The sequence below is a fragment of the Apteryx rowi genome, unplaced genomic scaffold (assembly GCF_003343035.1).
Source record: "Apteryx rowi isolate R43461 unplaced genomic scaffold, aptRow1 scaffold_107, whole genome shotgun sequence".
Lineage (NCBI taxonomy): Eukaryota > Metazoa > Chordata > Aves > Apterygiformes > Apterygidae > Apteryx > Apteryx rowi.
In genome coordinates this window covers 554,494-577,441 of record NW_020447275.1, presented here as the reverse complement: position 1 = coordinate 577,441, position 22,948 = coordinate 554,494, and the positions used below count along the sequence as shown (strand labels likewise).

Sequence of the window (22,948 nt, the reverse complement as noted above, 5' to 3'; positions counted from 1 at the left end):
GGGGCGGCCGGGGTCCGTGGGGAGGCTCCCCCGCTGGGCGCTGCTCCCGGGCAGCGCAGCGCCCCGGCCCGGCCCCGCTCCGCGCCGCCGCACTGCCTCCGCCTCGGACTGGTAGCGGGAGTCTCTCCAGGGAAACCTTTGGAATCAGAGCGCGGCACCTGTTGACGTTTGAGACAGGAGGTCGTTGCGCTCACTGCTGAGCGCTTGCGTTAGCTGCGGCGGCTAGCTGAAGTTGGAGCACTTGACGGGTCTAACTCGGGGAGCGGGAGTGGCCGTGGCGGTGCTGTGAAGAGCGATCTGGCTAGCTGCTCGTGAGCTGCGCTTGGAGCACTGTGCGATAAGTGCCTGCAACACGCTGGCTGCTGCGAGCAGCCCATCCCTCTTCTCCTTTTCTCCACCCCGAGTGATAGGAGCGTGCGATGCCGCCTCACCCAGCCCGAAGCTGTGTGTAGCAGGGATGAGGATAAAAGCCAGACTTGGCTGTGAGCTCAGGCTAAAAGTGAGTGCAAGCCCTGGGCCCATCGTGGCCTTCGTAGTCTGTAGTGTCATGAAAGTGAGTATTTTTGTTGTAGTATTGCAGGACTAACTTAAATAGATTGCAGAGACGCATGTTTTTTAAAGGAATTCTGTTTTCCTGTTTTGCTACCACACCTTGGATGGGCCGCCTTGGTTTGTGCGCTCACACAGGAGGTGTGTCAGTCGCACACGTTGGCGTGTCAGTCGGCGAAGAAGCTATCTGAGTGATGCAGGCTCTGGGGTGAATTAAATGGTTGAATAAGAGGTCAGGATCCTGATGGGTCTGTACAGCTTGCTCTGATGACTGTATTGTCATTTCTTCTCTAAGATTGTTGGCTGAACTAGCTGGATTAGAGCAACAGTTGTATTTGCAACCAAAGCACAGATGGTACCTGTCTTGTCATGTTTTGCTGTCTTTAATAGATTCCCATGTCTACAAATGCTTGTGTTTAAAAAGGGTAAAAAATGAAAAGGAGAGAGGAAATTAAACCTGTCCCCTTATTACCCACCAAATATCTTCCTAAACAGTTTTGATGTTTCATGCTGTCTGTGTGAGAGACAGAAGGGGAAAAAATAATGGGTCTTAGTGCAGGTCTCCCTACTATGTAAATGCTCCTGAGGGAAGTGTCAAGTGGAGGATCTGGGAATGGAGAAGCAAATCTGAAATGAGGCTGCTCCGTATGGCCACCAAGAACTAGTTTTCAGGAAACGTGGGAGGGGATAGGGAGTCTTCTCTTGTAGACTTTTTATGGCAAATGGTAAATGCTAGCGTCAAATTGAGAGTCCTACTGCAGAGACAAAATGCGCTATTATGGCAGTAGCTCCACCTGACGCAGCAGAAGGGGTAGGCAGAACAGCAAAAAAGAGGTTCCCAACAAGGTGATTTACAGCTATATTGCATGGAGAAGGTATTTCACAATACTGCATTTTTCGTCCGCGTTACCACAAGTGAGATGTAGTGCCTATATAAGTTGGCAGTGAGGCTTGGAGATCAATGAATTAGTAGAGATCTGTGGCATTAGAAATAATTGCTTAATAACTTAGTGAAACTTCTGTTATTGAAAAGTTTGTTAGAAATCTATTTGTTTTCTGAGAACAGCATGAAAATGTTGTAACTTGCTGAACTGTCACCCCATCACTCTAAAAAAAAAATAAGAAAACTTATTGAGACTGGATCTTTGGGTTGTATAATCCAGTATAAGGTATTGCGATCATATCACACAGAAGGGCCTAACTGTAATGTGGTGTTTGTTAGGTAGAGAAACTAGAAATAACTTTCTTTAGAGAGTGATCTTTGGTCCTCCTGTGAAAATGAATCACTTTCATGAAATGGTACTAAAATACTATGAGAAAAATCAATGTGTGTTATGCAGCTGAGACCCTACCATGAAGGGTTTAAATCATGCATTATTTTTAATATATCTAGAGCAAAATGATGAAGCCAAGTAAATTCTTTCTGTTCCTTAGTCTGGAGATGGAACAAAGTCTTGGAGGAAAAACTGGGACTTGCTTGGAATAATAAGGATTTCATGAGATGTCCTTTATCCATTCGTATCCTTTGTCTGACTTACTAAGAGAAAAGACAGCAAAATCAGTCCTCTGTGTAATTTTGAATATTTTTTCCAGTGTGCACTGATTTTTTTTTTCTAATCAGTAATCTCTAGAAGTTTTAATGTTACAATGGCTGCAGATTTCATCCTTTTTTTTTTTTTTTTTACATCAGCAGAAATATGTGTTCTGTTGCGTATCTAAAATCATATGTTTACATATGAACACAATCATTATTTTGTCCGTGTATTTCAGGAGCACTTTCCAACAATGCTATAGCAAGGTTAAAGTTATAATTTTTGTGGATGCAATTATAGCTGTTGTCATGGTTCTAACACGAGCTACATGCAAATACTTGTGTTCCTATATTTAACTTAGATTCACCTTTCTTGCAATCTGCAATTTTAAAATTGACTTATTTTGAAAGCTTCTCTGATGTGTCAACATTCAGCCTGCTTTCTAGCCAGATCTTGAAACACTTACTATAGTTTTAAATGTCAATACACTTAGCAGCCTTGTAGTATATTTGCATGACTGGATCTTGGAAATAATACATATCAAATCATTTTTAAAATCTTTCTGGAAGCTATTCCTTGCAATGCTTTGTGATTTGTCTGTGTTTTGGCAGTGGAGCTAGTTGGCCATTCTTGTTGTGTTTTGTTTGCTACCATTGGGCTAGATTTTCAAAGTCTTGGATTCCTGATTTGATAGCTGCAGAATGTGGGTGGTGAGTATCTTGTGAAAATCCAGTCTCATTCGAGCCCATAAAATGTGGATGACCAAAGTTACTAGTCAAGTGTAGAAAACGTAAACTAGTCTTTAACTGTATGTAGGATGATATAGGCTTATTATGCTTCTTATCTTTGTTTTGCCTTTTTGCTAAGTGGGAAGTCAGTAGTTGGTGGGAAGAGGAAGAATGGTGTAATCAGGAGCAAGAGGGACTGTCCAAATAGAGAGGAAGACCTTGAACAATGCAGTAAAGAACTGGAAAGGCTGAGAATCTGTGATGAATGGGCAGGACCCCGGTAAGACAATTGACTTTGTACAACATTGAAGGATGGTAGGAAATTAGTCATTATGACTCATTATGAGAGAGTTGTACTGTTACGTTATTAACTGGAATCAAATGCATTTGTAGTATTGTAGCAGTTGGGAATCCTGGTGATAAGGTGCTAGGTGCCGTGCAAATGCACCACGGAGGGATGCCACACATCCGGAAGAGTTTGCAGATGAAGAGAGCTTGTAGAGTGAACGAGGGGGAGCATTAGGAAACGACTGGTCCAATGGGGCCGTGTTACTGAGCTCGAGAGGAGCGGCTTTCAGTAGATCAGTAGCCTGTTTAACCTTTGTTGTTGAGGGTTTTGTCAACTGATTTCAAAGAACAAGTTGAAGAAAGGCCTATTAGATCCATGATATTTACTGAGAGCTCTTCCTAAGTGTCAGAAGCCATAAAAGAGAAAGGCATTTCCAACCACAATTCGGCATATGCAAAATGGCACCAGTGTATCATGGGGGTCCAAAGGAAGCTTTTTGGTGATGAGGGGAAAAGGAAGGGTGAGGTTGTTGAAAATGATGACAAATGATCTGTGAGTGTCCTAGAGAAGGGGGAGCAAATGAAGGAACCGAGTGGTGGGCTGATGGCAGCAGAGGCAAGGAGAGTGGCCCTAGCTTCACGGCTCTGAGCTGTCAAAGCCTGCACATGATTGCACTCTTCAGGGCCAGAAAAGAGGACACCGCGGAAACCCAGATGTTAACCATGAGAAGTCTGAATAAAGTGTCTGCTATATGGATGGATAAGAAGGCTGTCTCTTAGACATGTTACAAAGCAAGAAACTGAATGCTTAGACATACCCTGGTTGAAAAGACCCTGTGCTTGTGCTAATGGGTCTACGTGGTGATGGTGTCCACACTGATCAAAAAAGGAAAAGGGAAACTACTTGTGAGTAGGCTTATTTGGCTGGCTAGCTGCTGACATGGATTTCGGAGAGAGATGAGCCAAGAATGTCTTGGAATGAACCCACACAGAGCCACTGAATGGAGCTGTCAGCTTCTGTAACACCAGCATTTTAAAATCTTTAAAAGAGGTGGGGAGGGAGAAGACCCCCCTGAAAGATGGAAAGGAAAAAGAAAAAAGCACTGAAGAAAATGTCGATAGCCACTGTACCTTTAATCTCTTCTGTTAAGGGTCATGCTATGATTTGGGCCAAATTTTTGTCAGTGAGCAATAAATAGTCTAGCAGACCTTTCTCTCCCTTTTAGAAATGCAGATCAGTTTTATGGACAAGGTTAAATGGAACTACTCAGATGGTATCAATTCAGGATGTGTTTACAAGTTTTGGAAGATAACATCTTGGAAGATCAGAGTTCAGAGGGGAGCAGCTGTGGAGAAGCAGAGTTGTGCTGGCGTTTGGTACTCCAGGTTGAGCAGCATGAAAATGGGAATAAATAAAGTAAATCCAAAGTCTGTAACAAGGTGCCACAGCACTTTCTGAACCTTTGGTGTTCAGCTTTCTTCTTTCATCTGATTACCTGCAGCAAGAGTGGCAAAACACTGACAAACTTCAGTATTTCCTGGGCACCACTAGGCATCTTTGTTATGAAACTTTTAATCAAAAATGGAAAAATAGTGCCAATAACGCACTGTTTTTGTGGACCCTTTGCAGGCCACACTGTGTAGTCTCATAGACTACAATTTGGGAACCATTGGTGTATCCATTTGCTTGCAGCACAGAGAGACAATTTCTGGCTTAGGGTAGGAGCTGGCTCTGGCGTGAAGGTAGATTGTTGAACGTGGCATCCAGAGCATATTAAGTGCTGAAAGAAAAAGCTGCCTAGCAACCATGTGGACATGGGGAGAATAATCCTTACGGGTGGAAAACTTCCTCATGATTGACAGGGCTTCTGCAAGACAAGGCAATTTTTTGTACCCTAATTAAACTAGTTCTCAACTGTTACTCTTTTTTTAATATATATATATATATAGATCATTAAAATAGCTTGTATGATTGTCCATATAATGTGATTTAAACAAAACAAAACAAAATGAGAACTCAGTGCAGAATTTTTCAAGCTTAACCTGTAGCTGAAGAATTCAGTTGGAGCTTGGCCGTGTTAAAGAATGGCAAACTTTGGCAGGCATTGAGGAATTTCCTGAGTTATGAAAAGAGAGCACTGGGCATAGGAGAGATCGCAGATAAGGTGGATTTTAGAAAATGATTGAAAGTGGCATTCTTTCATGGTAATTAGCTGGTTGGTGCTGAAACCACACAGGTTTCTGACAGCCCAAGCACAGCAAGAAAGCTAAGAAGGAGGGAAGAGAAATAGGTAGAAAGTACACAGTGAGGAAGTGTTTTATTGAGAATTTAAGTAACTTTGATAATAATCTCATAAATCAGTTACATTTTAAAATATTTGTATGAGTTACAGCTTAGTTGCAAAACTGAGTTCACCTTTATCTCACAGAAATTCAAGAATCCATCCATCTTCCATAAATAACAACGGAAGCCTTAAATAGAGGGGGAAACATTATAATACAGTTTCCCCCCACATGTAAATCGCATAGACTCAAATGCTTGATTTATTTTTTTTGTTAAAAATAAGGATACATTGAAGGGGAATAGACCCCTGATGGAGAGAAGTGTGAAATGTGGAAAATTTATCAATACAATTTTACTGCTTTGGAAAATACAGCTTTTTTGTAATATTGCTGGTGCTCTTGTTTTTCTGTTCTTAAATTTTTGCATGTGGCTAGACCTAGTGGCTTAATTTTAGCTTACAAGTAAGAAAATAGATATTTCTCATGGAAATGGGTGCTTTTCTAAAAGAAAATGCAGCTTTGGAGGTGTGTGTAGAGGAATGGTCCCCTGAACTGATATTTGGGATGTCTTTGGAGATTTTTGTGCTAATTAGTGCTTAGACTTTGCATGTCTCCTAGCATATATAAGAAAAGTAAATTTACATTGAGATTTGTTTTATTTTGGAAAAAAGCAGATTTTGTGTGTGTGTGGCATATGTCTGTTTTTCTAGGCTCTGAAGACTTTAATCTTCCTTTGCAGCTACCCCTTTTCTACTGCTTTCTCTCTGCCTCATCTGGTTCTGTTTTTTTGAATTATGCACCACACAGTGAAAAAATAAAGTGTACCAAACATTCAGTTGCAGTCTATCCTCACTGGTTTTTGATCCAAAAAAATGCAAGAAGCAACATGTATTTTTAACAATGCAGTCTGTTTTACTTCTGCATAATTTTTTTTCTTTATTTTTGCCTTTGCTACTTCATGACATTTTGTAATGCAGCCCATTCTTGGACAYGTGAGGTTAAATTCTCTAGCCAGATCCAGTAGGTAGTGCATAGTCTGTAGAGGCTTAGCCCTGCATCATCCCAAAGAGTGAGAGGTCCTCAATGCCAGCACGTCTAAGGCCTGTTAGGGAGCAGGTCACGGGACTAACCTGACTCACAGGAACATGTGAAAAGCAAAAGGAGGGTCACCTTGTCTTATAAATGTGCTAGTGGCACAGAAATAGCTATTCTTCAGGTTCTGTGTTCCTGTCATTGGTACCAAGGTGTTAGTTTGTGTGTTCAAAACTCGGCCTAAGTTGAAGAACTTAAGGCGCATTGACTACCAGTCAGTTTTCAGTAGTTTTGTACTTCCTTAAAACTAATCAAGCATGTAGCCTCTTCTTGAAGGTCATTTCTCAAGAAAGACTTGAGGGTGGTGGGCATTAAATTCTTGACATAATTCATGCAAATACTTTTTTAAAATAAAACTTTCAAGAAGCACATCTAAACCCTTCCCCTTTTTGTGATGCTGCTTTTCCTCTACCAACTGAAACACAGTGTGAATGTTGAAAAGTAGTCAAAAAGCAAGCATTTAATTTGAATGGTCATTTCTTTGTAAACTAAAGGAACAAATTGAACTGTTTTTTTCATTAATTGTTTTCACTAAATAATGAATATTTGTAATTTCAAAGGCTAGAGGTTGCTAGTCATTTTCCCCCAAGTGTCTAATTTCATTGTGTAAATATTACTTTGGTGTTCTGGCATATTTCAGGTTTTCAGATGCGTTAGTATACGCATACAAAGGGTAGCTTCTGTAGGTATGTTTGCACCTATGTAGTAAAGAACCTGTTATAATCACAGTGCTTTTGTAAAAGTGTAACCATGTGAAGCATTTGAATACTTGGGAATTGACTTTTTAAGTTATATTTTGCCTTCTGACAAAAATACGCAGGGCAAAACTCCTGCTGACAAGAAGGTGTCACTTTCTGTGCAGTCTCAGGAGTCACAGATCTCCTGTGGAGGAAATGCAATGGAGTTAAGGTCAACAGTGGTATCACTGATTTCTGTTCTGTTCTTAGGTCCTCTCTCACAATTTGTGCACAGTGTTGAATGTTCCCCATGACCCAGTGGCCTTGGAAGAGCACTTTAGGGATGATGATGAAGGACCAGTTTCCAATCAGGGTTATATGCCTTATTTAAATAAATTCATCTTGGAAAAGGTAAGTTTTGAATTCTTGTGTTCTGTTTTCCTCGATCAGGTTTTGAATTAGTATCTTAACTCAGGGTCTTATCTTTACAATAGACTTTTCCTTGCAAGAGGCATACTGATCTGAAGAAAATCTAGTTGTGAGTGTGTCTGTTTTGGTCGTGGCAGGACAAATACTCAGGAGAGTCTCTGCTTTAAAATGGAAGGTTGCACAGTTTTATACTTTTTTTTTTTTCTTTTTTTCCCCTCTCTCTTTGGTTTCTATTTCCTGTTATATCTGGTTATTCTCTAAGCTCTGCTCATGCAAAACTGTGTTCATGTTACTAAACAGCCTCTGTTTAAATGTATGCTGAAGTGTCTTGGAGCTATAGATTGTCCTGCTTTATACTGTTTTTAGTAGAGTGGTGTCATAGTCTCCTTTGCAAACAAGAAGGGCAGAAATATCTTTAATGTGGGTTCACAAGATATGTTGATTGACAGATCCCCCAGAATAGTTATAGCGGGTGACATCAGGGAGTGCTGATAAGTTTGGTGTTCCAGGTTCTTTCCTGTAGAGTCTGAGCACTGTTCAGTTGTCTGTGCTTTTGTACTGTGCGTTGTTTGGGGGAAGCTCTGGAAAGCCACAGTGTTTCCCCCAGTCCCCTCTCCACCTCATTCTAAGCAGAGGAGGTCACTGGGCCAGAGCTGTTCTCTGGGAGCTCTCTATGGGAGAGTTAGGTTGAATTTCTTGGAAAGTAAAAAATCACCTTTTTGCTTTTTTGTCTGACAACCTCTCTTAAGAGACTGGTGAAGGCAGTAAAAAATAGCTGATGTTATAATGGGAACATATCAGTTTCGGTACCACTGATTTCTCTTATGCTTGGGGACTGACACCATAAAGCCTCAAATATTGATACTATGGCTGCAGAGATACATATATGCTTTCTTTTATAATGTTAAAAAGTCCTGAACTGATCTGTGTCTGAAAAGTTCTATCTGGCAATTGCAGATTATGCTAACTCCTTAACCCAGTTTGCTAATTTTTCTGCTTCTTGAAGTTTTTAGACTACATTTAATATTTAATACTGGTGAAAAATGTGATACATACCTGAGATGCAGTCTGGCAGCCTGGAAACAAGAGAAGCATCATGAATCTGGCTAAGATGTGTGAGCTGTGAGGTTAATCTCTGCCCATCTGTGCTGTTCTTACCAGTCATCAACCTCTGCCCCCCTAGCATGTGTTTCTTTTCGTACCCAGTAATAGTGTCCTGTTTTATGTGTGGGAGCTGTTGGCCATTGCTACACGTGAAGATATCTGTTTACTGTCTTGGCTATTTGCTGTTGAAGCACCTTGCTTTGTCCCTATGAAGTCTATCATTTCATTTCCACTTAGCGTTGGCTATTCGAGCTCCTGTAAGATTCTGCTGAGATCAAACTTTGTGGACAAAGAAGGGGCCTTATTTTATTTTGACTGAAGGATTACAATTGTAGAGTCTGAACCACAGTTTTTTTTAATGTCATTCGTAGGCGATAGCAAGCCATTAAATCAAAGGAAAAAAAAAAGGATGGAGATGGAAGGCTTTTTCAAATATAAACATGCTTTGTTGTTAAAGGATGTTTATAGGATGAATAGGGAGAGAATTGGGGAAATGAGGAGTGAATTCATTAATTAAATAACACTTTAAATTGAAAATGAAAGACCTGGCTACATAAACATGTTAACTTGAAGTGAGCAAAGGTGTGAATTTACAGTTCTTGGCTACTCTGGTGTACCTTCTTACCCTGTGGTAGAAACAAAGGACAGGCTACTGTTTTCATCAATGGAAATAGTATGATTGCATGTAGTTTCTTCAGCTGTTTTATTCATACCCTAATCTGTCTTATGATAGTTGGCTCGTATGCCCATACCATTAGTTTATCTTAAAACATGAAAATGTTAAGGAACAGAATTAAATAGCCTGTAACTTCATGTTATTTAATCCTGATTAAATGTCTTCAGTTAAGATATGTCCTACTAAAAGTTAGTCAAATTTTGTAGACACAAGGCTATCTTTGTGGACTGTAAAAATCTTGATTGTGACGTCATCTTTTAGAGATGATTTTAAATCAGTGTCAAAAGACCTTTGTTTAGAACAAATAAAAAAAGCAAACAGGAAACACCCTCTTTTCTCTTTCTTCCAAGGAGTAATCTGTTCTCTTAGATGGGGTGATCGCAGACCAAAACTTATTAACTTGTGCTACTAAGCAAAGCTACTAAAGAAGGATCAGTGCTTTATACCCACAAATACAGAGAAAGATCTCAATTTCTAGTCATGCATTTTCTTGTGTGTTACTCTTCTGGGCTTGCAGCTTCTTACTGACTTGAGCAAAAATAGCCTTCTCATGAGACAATTTTTTGATCCCCAGATATTTTGCTTTAAAACATCAGCAAAAGATTTTATTTACAGAATAAATCCTTGCATTTCTTTTTAAGCAGATACGTAACATCAACTTGTATAATTTCACTGAGAGGACTTTGTAACCTTTTTGAAATATCTCCTCCTGTGCACTTGAATGCAAATTTGTAATTTTTTTTTAAAGTGCTGGCATTACCCTGCAATAAAACCTCTTTATATAGAACCAAGGAATCATCAAGAAATGCACAAGTTAGTAGGTTGAAAAGGGAAGTTCATAGCTACTAATTTCCTTTATTCAAATAAGGAATTTGAATAACTAATAATGCCTGAAAGTACCTTGCTGCTTATTACTTGGCAGATAGATGTATCCAGGATTTTCTGGCGTCTGAAATAAAAATCTATTCTTTTTCTGTAATTGTCCTTTTCAGGAGGGAACTGTCACTTGCCAATATCATGTCTTCATAATTTGTTTTACTCTGTTTCATAACTGTTTTAACATGTTCCATTTTATAATGTATGTTGTTCAATACCAATTGAAAATGTTTCCTTCACACTGATGCTGATGGTGGTATTTTACAACATGCCTTACTTAGCAGAGAACAGGCATAATGGGGGCAAGCAAAGAACATCATTCTAAAGCTTAGGTTATTTCATCTTACAGACAACTTATTGAATACTAATTATACTACCAATGTTTAGTATGTTTTTGGAATTGATCCCATCATTGGTACTTAACCCAAATATTTTCTGTATTTCTTTATATTTTAGAGTTATTTGGTTAAGATACTGATACTGGTAAATTATACTTTGCATAGCAGTATAAATTTAAGATCTATTAAGTTTTATGGATTTTGTATTTTTCTTGTGATTATTCTGTGAAACTTCTTGGAAAGGGAAGGTAGGTGTTTTAAGTATGGTGTTTCCATCTCTATGAGTTTAAGCTGTTTTGGGGTTGGAGGGGTCAATTCATCTTGCATGTTTCATAATTTGGACAGATACACAAATAAGTGATAGTTGCTATACAGTTAATAGTGTGGGGTACTATAGCAATTTCCAAATGAAACAGAGACATATAATAGTTTGGACAGACCCTATGAAGTAAAATTAAAAAAGCATGTACTAGTGCAGACTAAAAATTTCCTGTACAAGGATTCATTTGTTAATCAAGCAATTGAATTCTTTGATATTCGTACTGGTTGTAAGAGGGCTGAGTGTTCTGCCCAAATAAAATTGAAATACTGGTTTCTCAACAGAGTTTCATAAACCTAATATTTTAGTTTCAAATCAAGATGATTTCAATGTAGGGTTCATAGTAGAGTCTCACAGTAATTAAAGCTATTTTTTGTAATTCTCTTTAAATTGAAATTCCAGGATTGTCTCTGGTCCAGTCTGAATTTATAAATACATGTTTTGTTCATGTCATGAAAAGGCAACTTGTATATGCATTTACGACTGTCTGCTCTTTTGCCACCAGTTCCTCCTGTTTAAGAAGTGTTCTACCTTTACAGCTTCTTAATTAAGTTAGAGGTACCTTCGTGAATAATTTCAAGTGTAACTTGAAAAATCTATCCAATTATCTTCAATTTATAAAATGATGATTAGAAATAACCTCTCATAAGCGTGGAGAGATTATTCATTCAGAATAATTGTTACTTCAGAGCGATTAAAATGTAGCCACCCAGGGCGGAGCATTGCCAACTAAGCAGGTCAAAGTAGCACAGCCAAGAGTTTTGTACTATGGAGTTAGCTCTAAAGTGGTTTGGTTTTAGTTTGTTTTTAGTTGTAGGATTTTCTTCTTCCTTCCCCTCCCACCCCCTCAAATATTCTTGAAGAAATGATACACCAGAAAAAGTTGGCATTGCTACATGAAATTGTTGAGGAAAACTTTTCTTCTTCAATAAAGAGAACTATTTAGTTCCACACACCCCAGAACAATGTTGGAATTATATCCTTTATTTAACAGCCAGCTTAATTGTTTAGAAAAAAAACAGAAGTGAATCATGGTTATTTTGGAGAGCTGGGCTTGTGCGCTAATCTGTTTATTTTTCCTGAATAATTTCTAAATAGGCTCTCTGTTACTGATGCCACATTGACACGCTTTTTGCAGTTCATTTCAGAATCAAATCTGGATTCTGATAAAAGGATTTACTTATCTAAACTGGGTCTCTGGCGGAACTTAGTCCCCTGCAGCAAAATGATCCTCAGACCTCCTGCTTGGCTGCTGCCAGTCCTGGTGGCTGTAGCATGCTGTAGGTGACTTGGGCTGCAATGGCAGCTTCTCAGGTGTGCGTGGCCTGCTCTGCCACGTGATAACAACTGTCTTGTTCCCGCTGAGACTGGGGCAGCCAGTTACCTTGCACTGGTGTGGGGTCCATGCACAAGGTGTTTCTCTACCCTCTCCCTGTGGATCATTGATAGCTACCTTGTTTCAAAATATGAGCTGGCTGTAGAGCCACCCGCTGTATTTATGGTGCTTAGGGCATTTGCCAGCTGGTGGCTCTAGGAAAGGAGATTTCCCATTTCACCTGTATATTCCCTGGGAGCAGCATAATCACGAGGCATTTCCAAGGCAGAAGTGCTCATCACCTGGGTTGGTGTGACTGTTTTAGAAAAGGAGTCAAGCTTCATTGGGCTAGGTGGTGAGGACAGGCAGGGAAAAGCACAGGCAAATGTAGCCGTGGGATGAGGCGCTGGCGAACAGGAGGACGTAGAAGGAAACCCTGGTTCTGGTCCTGCCTCCAAAGAGTGTTTCTGCAGTTTGCTTAGCCAGTGTTTCATTTAACATCGTGTTTCTCATGCAGTAACCTGGATGCTGAGCTTGTGGCTGTAGAAGCTGGAGCTCTTGCAGCTTCCACCTTCTTCAAAGGACAGCTGTCACCTGTGGCCTGCCTCTTGCAATGTCACTTGCCCTGGTGTCTGACTCTGAAAGCATGCAAGGTCTATGGTTTTCTTCCGTGGTCTCACTTTTAGTCCTGGAAACTGAATTTAAAGTATTTGTTGGCATAGGGTTGGCTTCCTGTTTACTTCTGCCTTTTCTCTCCACCCACATCAGTTCATCCACTTCCTTAGTCAAACTTTAAGTTAGCCACTGTGGCTCACCCTCAGCTATATTTGACCACTTACCAGACTGGATAGGAAATTATACGCTTCACTGATCAAGTCCTTCATGCGTTTAAAATGTGGTTTGGTCTATCATAAGAAAATTTGCACTGAACATTATTGATATCATTACCAGAAGAGGTGCAAGAACCTGTTTCTTACACATGCTTTCCGAAACCGCAAGAGACTTCCATTACAGTGCAAAGCATGCCTTTAGCTTCATGTTGGCGAAGAAATAGCATGGCAGAGCTGTAGGGAGATATATAGGTTTCATCTCTAACATAAATGAGGTTTTAAAATAAAATAGAGGAAATGAAAGCTTTGCATATGTAAATAGTTCACAGATGTGTATGCACAAATATTAGATATGATAAAGGATAACAAAAGCAGGTAGTTTTTTAATCAGTTAAGGTGAAGATTTGGGAGAGGTTGGATGCAGATTTTGCTGGAAGAAATTCTTCAGCTTATTCCTTTTAGGAAGTCAGACAAGGCTGCTACAGTACTCTTTCTGGGCCATAACTTTTCTTGAAAACTAGAATTTCCTCAGTGCTTTTTGTATGACTTTGTCTGTTAGACTTTGTCTGTCTATTATTATGTGTCTGTCTGTGCATGTTTAAAAAAATATTTTTTTCAATTTCTTCATTTTTAGGTTCAAGGAAACTTTGACAAAGTTGAATTCAATAGGATGTGCTGGACGCTCTGTGCTAAAAAGAACCTCTCTAAGAGTCCTCTGCTGATTAGTGATGAAGATGCATTTAAAGTGTGGGTTATTTTTAACTTTTTGTCAGAGGACAAATACCCCTTAATCATTGTACCTGAAGAGGTAAGAAACAAAAACTTGTGCTGTTAAACACCAGTTTGCTTAATGTTCCATTTAAGCTATGTTAGTGTTTGCTGTTCTCTACGAATTTAGGAGAAATTAATTTTTGAATGTAAAACTTTTACTCCTCTCTTTTAATAATGTAAGGCCTCAAATGCTGCTTTTTTTTTTTTTTTTTTTTTTAACTTCCAGGGTGCATATGGGGAAAACCCCACAGGACACTTTAGATATTTAGATATTGATGTCTTTTAAACAGCTTGGACTAAATGGAACATGCTGTTTGGCCACTATTAATTAGCTAATTTTGCGTTTTGTGAGGACTGACTGATGTTGGAGAGGCTAGCTCCAATACCACACTCAGCTTCAAATCACAAGCTGTTGAGGTTGTCACCTCACTAATGAATAGTGCATGTGTGTGACCTCTCAATCACTGCACTTGCTTATATGTTGGTACATGTTTTGCACAGTTGGCGCATGAGTGTGATTCTGGAGAAAAAATTTCTCCTTTCTGCTCTGTGTTATCATGATTTGCAAGATGAGTGTTCAGTCTCATGTCACCCTCCTGCTGAAAAGGAGAAGTATGAACTTTTCTGATGACGTCTGTTTCTGATCAAAAGCAAACAGCATTTGAACTCCTCCTGCTTGAAACGGTTGAAGGAATAAACAGAGAGATCTCTTTATACTTTAAGTGCATGAACAAGTATGGGCAAAGCTCAGATAGGAATTTTAACCCTAGAGGAGAATTTTAGTATCTTCAAAATTTAGTGCTTTTTTCTTGGGGAGGGGTGAAGGAAGATAGGGAAGATCAGAACTGTAGGCATAAATAATCTCATGCAAAACCCTGTACAGAAATCCCAGGGCTCTGCAGTTCAGCACCAAAGTACCAATTAATACATTTTGCACACTGTTAAGAGTCAGAGATCAAAACGGTCTGATTTATGTGCCACAACAGCATAACTGTGTGACTCTAAGTTGTTATGCCAAACCGTAAAGCAGAGATAGCTCCCCTTCCCTATCAAAATGAGCAGCCCAGCTTTGCCTTATCACTTACTTTTGAGCAGGAGACTTCCACTCTGTGTAACATTTCAGATTTTACCCAGACTGGTGATGACAGGGCCCTACCTGGCATGCTTCTGTGTCCATGAGAAATGGGACAGTTTTCATACTTTTTTTCCTGTTTTTTTTTTTCCTAAGTTTTGGGAGATGGGGACAACATTTTTGAAAGTTAAGACACCTCTTTTCTTAATGGTGCCAGACTTGGCCTTGGTAGAAGGTCAGAACCATGAATGTAGAACCTGGGACTCAAATTCACTTCCCTGGTGTGTCACTGTGTCCTCCACAGGGCCGCCTGGCTTTTCTGGGGGAATAAGTATTTCAAATCTCATTATCTGTTGGCATGGTTAAAAGCTTCAGAGCTGCCAACTCTGGGCGCTGGTGTTGCTTGCTTGCTCTCCTTCCACCAAAGAAACCCCCAAATTCATGCTGCCATATAGGTAGGTGCTGCTGGGTAATTGCAGCGTGTCTTTTGTTGTCGGATGGGCTGCAGAGTCAGCTCGGGCCTGAAAGAGTTTCTCCAGATTTCAGAGTTGGTGTCATTCTTTACTTTCCATCCTTGAGGTCCAGGGCTAACCTGTATTGTTCTTTCCACTTGGATTATTTTAAATCTCTTAAAGTGAACCTGTGTCTGTATCTTCTTGATTACAGCAGGATTTAAGTTGTGCAATACAATTTAAAGAAGGCTTATAAAGCCTGACAAAGAAAGGCTGCTCTGTTCTTATCATGTACAATGCCTGTATTCACTCTCCAACCTCTTGCCTTAGACCACACAGGTAATGTAATCAGTCAGTGGAGGAATGCTGTCTTTTGAATGCATTGCTTTCTGTTTTGCACCAGGCCTCCTGGGTTTTCTGTGTTTCTGAAAAATTCCACATTTGCCACATTTATCCTTTTACCCAGAATTCCAAAAATAGAGATGCAAAGTCTTAATTTTGGTCGGTTTTGCTTTTTCTCAGTGTGACCTTTCATATCAGCCTTTTAAGTTGTTTTGTCTGTTTTTTTTAAACACTAAATCTAAACTCCAGAAGAGATTTCCAAAGCATTTTTTTATACAAACTGATAATGGTGGTCCTAGCGCTGAGAGTTTCTAGCTGAAAATAATTCATTTCAATAGTATTCAGAATGATACTGTTAAGGTATTTTTCTTTCCATTTACTTTTTATGCCTCTTGAGTTCATAATAAAGCTTGATTATAAAGTTAGTCTTCACCACTTTATAGTGTTTTCTGTCATTTAATTAAAAAAATGATTTGCACATGTTTAAATGAGTGATGAACAGGGATTGTTTGCTAAGTGGTGTACAGATAGAATGATGATAGAGCTGCTGCAATTCTGTGTTTATGTTTTGGTAAGACGGATGTAAACCCCTCTCATGAATCAGTATAATTTTCCAGCTAGGGAGTGAGCTTTCCTTTCCTCCTTGTTTGTTTCTCTTATCGTTGGCTGAGAATATTGCACCACACAATTGCCTCTGCAGGCTCTGGTTTGGACTCCTTTGTGTGGGAGCCAGCCGTTGCCCCTCCTCCCTCCCTTCCACCTCGTAGACTTTTTTTTTTTTTTCCCCCTCCCCTCCTCTTTTTATGTAATTAGGAAACTTGCCTCATACTTTCAGGTGAGAAAGGTGATTGATCCCTTGAAGATTTTCCATCCCATCTTGTGGATGGGAAGATCTGACTGATAGAAAGGAGAGAACTTCTTGGGTCTTCAGTATGTTGATACAACTTCATGTCACTAAGGATGTGTCCTCTTCCTCTTTAGAGGAGGAGCTGCTCCTTGATTTTTTTTTTTATTTATTATTTTTTTAATGGTGTAGGCTGTCTCTGCACTTGCTTGAATAACTATGTGTCTGGAAATCTCTACTGCTTAGGTGCAATTTCATTTTCTTTGCACTGTTCTGACTGAAGATTGAGGCTGCTTTTTTACCTTCTTGCCAGTGTTATGTACCTTTGCTCTAGGGCTGTTGTATTAGGCCTTCCTATTAGAAAGCTAGTTATGGTGGAGGTGTTTCTCCCACCTGCAGAGTGTTAAGGCATGATTGATTCCCTGGCCAGCTGGGGACAGCAGCAAATCGGGAGCTGTTGCAGCTGCTCCTTAATCAGAAAAGGAAAAGTAGGCTCCCTTGTAAAGGCTTCAAGAGACGCAGGCTGAGGAAAGCTTTAGGAAGAGTAAAGCAAGGAAGGCAGTGACAAAGTGGGAATTTTGAAGCAGTGGTGCAGGGGCACGAGGGATAGAAGTTGCCCAGTTCTTTGTTTGGCCGAGGCTTGTTTTATCTGGGTGCAGTCCCATGGCGGCGGCTGGCTGTGTTTCCTCGTCTGCCCTGAGCAGAGAGAGGGCAGCCCCAGACGCAAGGGACTCGGGTCAGTACAACCAAGCACGGGGAAGGGCCCAGTGCTGGTATGGCTGGGTTGGCCACAGAGGGCACCATGCTCAGCTGGTGACAGCCTTGACTCTGGCGCTGCTTCGGCTGGCTCCAAGTGGGTGGCTGAGAACAAGTAGGAGAGTTGGAAAGAAACACAGGCCCATGAATGTCTCTTTGCAAAGGTGTTCCTGTCCCGAGGGACGTGTGGATATGTCCCCTTTTCACCCTGCAAATGTCCCCTCTCCTGAGGACAGAGAGGAGCAGTGCCAAGTCTGAAAGCTCTCTCCTTTCAGGTGAGAGCCCTTGCTCTGCACAGAGCAAAAAGTTTCTGAAAACTGGGTGAAGGTGGTATTTTGAAGAGCTACAGATAGATTGGAGAAGAGCAACACTGTGTTTTGTTTGCTCAAGTTAAAATTAGTTTGTCCAGTTTGTTCAACTGATGGACAGTTTTCAGAATTAGCACAATCCTTAGCCAGGGACACAGTTGTCTTCTGCGGCCATGGGGAGCGCTGCAAAAGCAGCAATATCTACAGCGTACTCTGAACTGGGAGCCAAGATTGGGTCTGTCCCCCCTCCCCAAAGCCAGCCTCTTCCTCGAGATCATCTGAGATGTGGGCATCCAGAGTATCTTTTCTTCTGATTCTCTGTCTTGAGAAGGAAAAAAGAGAGAAGAAAGGTGGAGAAATTTATAAGAAGAAAAATGTTTCTACTTGTTATTCTGTCATGAGCTTTCCTTACAACTCCTGTCTGAGTTGTTACAGACTCCTTTGTATGCTTTGGTATTGTTTAACCAGACGTTTTCTGTTTTATGAAAAGGTTTCCAAACACTTCCCCTTCCTTATTTCTGAACATGTGACTGTAGCCTCGGGAATGCATTATCGCCTGAAAGCTGTGGTATGTGGTTAGCTGTGTTTTTGGGCCGTCCTTAATCGTAAAAGTTGCAGAGCTGTACGCTGCAAGCTGTACACTCCTTGGGTATTGTAATACAGTGTTCAAGTAACTTGTTTTAAATAAGCTAAATATATTTACTGTCTTTTTTTTTGCCTGGCTTCTTTGTACGGTTCTCTGTTTGTCCTCCAACCTTTAACAAGTGGCATTTCTAACTCTCCTAATATAGGACAGAGAGGGTCCAAATCTTGTGGGGGGGTTTCTGTGCATTTGAAAATGAAGTGTTTTTTTTCTTTTTAGACTGAGGAGATGAAAGTCTGAAGTTATCCATTGGTGATTCTTCTGGAGGCAGTTCTTGGGGAAAAATTTTTTTTGTGTGTGACCTCATTTGCTTTCCTGTTCTGTATTCTAATATCAGAAATTGGCTAAATACAATTCCCAATATTTCATTAATTATATCATTCATTATATATTCAGAAATAAAATCAAAACCGATACAACTAGAATGAAAGCTACTTGAGTGGGGCTTGAGTGGGGTTGTAATTGATCTATATCCTCTACAAGTTGTTGCTGATGGTTAGAAAGAGATCTGGATTAGATGCTTAGTCACTTATGCCTTGCTTCAGTTCTTCCCATTTTACTGCTTTTTTCCTTGATTGCTGCAAAAAGCAAGAGAATTTTCAGTTTGTGCAGCAGGATGTCCTTAGGATTATCATGAGTATTGTGCTTTGAGTTGCACTTTATTATGTACAATTTAATGCAAGTTTAATTAAAAAAAAAAAAAGTAATGGTTTAGGCTGGATGATGAGCACAGTTGTTTTTTTCATAAAATCATTTGAACCAGAGTAGTAGTTATTCACAAGAGTCTAATAAATTCTAGATGGGGATTTTTTTTATTGGTGGAAAGGAAGGAACAAATATTGAGTTAAAAATAAGTTATGGTCTGGTGGGGAAAAAAGGAATTGATGTTGATTGTGAAATGAGATATAATTGCTTTCATGTCTCTCGCTGAGTAACATATGCTCCCACGGAATTTTGTATAATGTGGATATGCTTCAAGTCTGCTGTGTTAATATTGCAAACCTTGTCTGAATGGTGTGAACCAGAATGGCTGTGTCTGCCATGCTCCCCTGAGCATGAAAGCCTCCTTGACATTTAGCCTTGGCTTTTAATTTGTCATCCTTTAACAGACCCACTTGTATATCAGAAGAATATGTGAAACAGGTATGATACTTCATACTCCATGGAGAATGGTGCCAAGAATACCTGCAAAAGAAAGACAATAGGTACTAAAGTGAAGGAAAAGAAAATATTCTCTGAAAAGGTACTAAATAGGCTGTACATCTCATTTAAAAGAGCTTCTGTTCTTTATATTCTTTTTGCTTTCTCTTGGCAAATTCTAGCTGAAAAGTTTCTGTTGATTTGGGATGGAACCAGTTTTTCATACTGGTGGTACCAGTTGGTGCATACTGCTGGTGTATGTAGTGTTCTTCCTAAAACAAAAGCCTTATGTCTTTACATCTATATCAAAAAGTGAATAAGATCCAGTCAGAATAGCAGCAAACGTTGCTTTGCTTTTTGACACTCTACTTTCTAACCACAAAAGTAAATTGTTTGAGCCAGTAGACTTAATTTGTCAGTTATTTGCTGAGTTGACATGTCTCTCTGCGAAGGAGAGGAAATGCAGTTTGCTCTCAGAGGTTCCTCATTTGAGCACAAAATGAATGATCTCTTGTTTGCTTCCATATTTACCAAATCCAGCTCATTTCTTCATTTATCTCACACTGTTCTACGTTTATATTCCCTCCACCCCTAACACTCATTGTTGCTATAGAGCAGATAATGCTGGACAAAATTTTTGTGTAGGCCTTGGTTAGCCGTGTGCTTGTCTGAATAAAAGGTAAAGCCTTTAATATTTTTTTAATTTTAGAAATTAAATGGTAATGTGCACAGGTCCTTTTTCATATAAGAAGATTTAATGCAGTTAGAAATAATTGGGTATTTTACGTACTCTAATGGGATTTTGGATATTTGTGGTGATGTTAGTAACTAACGGGTGTTTTGACTTATTGTTAGTGCATTACAGGATGCATGTAATAGCCGACAGTTTGCATTACTCCTCTTCCAGCCCATTAGTTTGATGTACATTTTGTTCACATGGTTTGAGTAGAAGAGTGGGAAAAAACTGTTCTAATATGTGTTTTTTTGTTTTTTTGTTTTGTCTCTTTTCTGCTAGTGAGTCTAGTACTTTGAAATAATTAACCAAAGGAATTTGAGAGCTGCATACCTCAAGCAGTGTAATAGGTTGTGAAATCTTGGAACAATAAATTTCAAAGTTAAAATTCATTAAGTTTTCTTTTTTATTATTTATTGTTTTGCATCTTGGCAGGGAAACCACCTGCTTAATTAAGCCTTAGTTATTTTAGCTTCCCTTGCAACTGAAGTACAGGATCACTGTTCAGAATGCATGTTGTTCAGAGAGGCTGAGCTGAGGGGCAGAAGGTATTTTATATAGGGGAAAAAAATTGCTCCTGTTTTGATGCCAGAGCTCAGCTCATCAAATTGAGGTTTTAGGAGCCTTGTTTTGAAACCAGGGGTCAGTGCTATTGTTCATGCATGCTGTGAAATATCTTTTTTTTGCCTTTCTGTAAAAGTTGTCTGGAAGTAGGAAGTAACCTGCTTCCTGCCTTTAACCGAATGTTGAGGATTTGTGGTATTTGGTGCTCAAAAGCCTTAGTGGTACATAGATTACTCTTTTATCATAAGGATTTTTGAGAGTGGAAATCAACAAAGCATATTTTCATGATTTTAGAAGAGATTAATTACTGATTTAAAAAAAATCTAATAAAAGTTATAAGTTGGTAGCTTGGGGGAGGGCATGCTAAAATTTTCATGTTATCATCTGGCTATTTTAACTTGAATGATTCAAAGCTGTGCATGGAACCACTGAAAAGCCAAGTTTTGCGACCTGTTCTTTTGAATAGCCTGTTGCCTTTGCGTGTGCAGCGTAGCGAAACAGTGACAGCAGTGAGTATTGCAGAGCTGAGCCCTGAACTTGCGTGGCAGACGGCCCGCCCCATTCGGCCCTGGGCGCCTCCAGCTGCCCCGGTGGCGGCGCTGAGCGGGGCCGGGAGCTTGCGGCACGGCACTGCAGCCCAGGGCTGCTACAAGCTCGGCTGCTGCAAGCTCAGCTGCTTGGGTTCAGCTTTAGCGATCTCACTCTATACCCCCAGCTCATTGCACTTGTCTAAAATCTAAATGTCACTTTTTTCCAAAGGCCTCTGTTCAAATTGTATCTTCGCTAATAAGAATTGCATTCAGAGCTTAACCCCCCCCCCCCCCAAATTTGCCTGCCTTGATGAAGCTGAAGTGAAAACCAACACTATCTACAGCTTCTGTGCCAACCTCAAAGACATATTTCATGCCTGGCTAGTATATCTTAAGATACTCTTGACAAGGAGGATGACAGCCACATCTCAGAGGAGTATGTGCTTCCTGCCCATTTACAGTGGGAACTTTTATTCTAGACAATACAGTGGCTTTAAGGAGCTTCCTCATTTTGCCCTAGCCTTAACTCACATACTATTAGAATAGGGGCTCTAAGACTAAGAATAGTTATCAAACTGAAATTAGGAGTAAAAAGTCGCCCATCTGTAGAGTGAATTTCAGGTCCAGTAATTTACTGCTTTGCCAGATGAGTGTACTCTGCTGCACGCTTGTGTGTTTCTTGATCACAGATGTGAGGGAAAGGAGGGGGTTTGCGTGTACCAGTTGCAAAAGAGAGAAGCTGCAGCCACAAAATTAGCATGTATACTGCATCAAAAGCTTGAGGCCTGGGAGTCCTTGTGGGGAAATGTGTGGGGAAAAACTTTTCTTCATTTCTGTGTACTCCCAAACTTCTGTGTAGAGACTGCTGGGTGCTCAAAAGCCTCTTAGACCAGTTGAAAGGTGATGATAAAATGTAGCTGAAAAGTTCATTTATTCTGTGGTGAAACATCCTCTGGCTCTGTTAGCTAGGGTTTTTCTTGTCCATAGGAGAAATTGCATTTTGTTCTCAAGCACTGCTAAGGAAGGGAAGTGAACCAACATAGTGATTAAAGAAATGAAGTCTTTGAAAGCATTCAGCTTCTACCGCTTTTCAACAAGGCACATTCAGGCTGTACACCCTGTCATTTCTGATAATGGGATTCAAACTCCCGAACCACTTAGTGTTTCCAAAAACATCACCTAAAATCAGTCCACTTAAAGTTAACCTATGGGTGTAACCATCAGAAATGCAGCACTTGGGACGTGTGTTCACTTCCGTGTGCACGGAGGGAACCCGGCCGGGTCAGGCCATGTTCCCTCCCCAGCTCCACCTCGGAGCCTGCCCTTCCCAGTGTCCCACTTTGGGGGGGGGACTTTTTTGGTCCTGCTGCATGCAGGAAAGGGGGCAGCTGGAGGAACCACTGCCTGAAATCTGGGTGGACCAAAATAAAAGGAAGTGGTTCTCTACTGGCTTTTGTGGTACCTGGAGAAAACAGTCAGCCCTTGGGGAAGCTGGTTTCCCCCTTTGTCTGCACTGGCCTCCGGCTGGGAGTGATGCTCCACGTGGGCCTTGCCGAGGAGCCTTTGCTTGGGCTTCCCAGAGGAGTGTGTAGGTGCACTTGCTGTCAGTGCCGTGGTTGGTCGGAGGGGACAGTCTGGAGATGGCGTGTGACTTTGTGCACCTCGGTGTGAAGCTGGTGAGGAAACACAGTGACCCATTACCCAAAATAGCAGAAGGTGGCATTTACTTGGTCTGTCTTCAAAACTGGGTTAAACTC

The 22,948-nt window shown here is 40.4% G+C and overlaps 1 protein-coding gene across 3 annotated transcripts in view; it reads left to right on the top strand.

Moving 5' to 3' along the window:
* Positions 1 to 442: 442 nt before the first annotated feature.
* The window catches only part of SWAP70 (switching B cell complex subunit SWAP70), a 40,772-nt gene continuing 18,266 nt past the window's right edge, over positions 443 to 22,948 (top strand). Inside the window, exons 1-4 of one of the 3 annotated variants that reach the window (XM_026070505.1) lie at positions 2,411 to 2,791; positions 2,949 to 3,089; positions 7,420 to 7,560; positions 13,671 to 13,844. In XM_026070505.1, coding sequence (XP_025926290.1) covers positions 3,075 to 3,089; positions 7,420 to 7,560; positions 13,671 to 13,844 — 330 coding nt within the window. In that variant the 5' untranslated portion in view covers positions 2,411 to 2,791; positions 2,949 to 3,074. Of the gene's footprint in view, positions 500 to 2,410; positions 2,792 to 2,948; positions 3,090 to 7,419; positions 7,561 to 13,670; positions 13,845 to 22,948 lie in introns of those variants that run through there. The other 2 variants (XM_026070495.1, XM_026070515.1) reach the window with 2 other exon arrangements.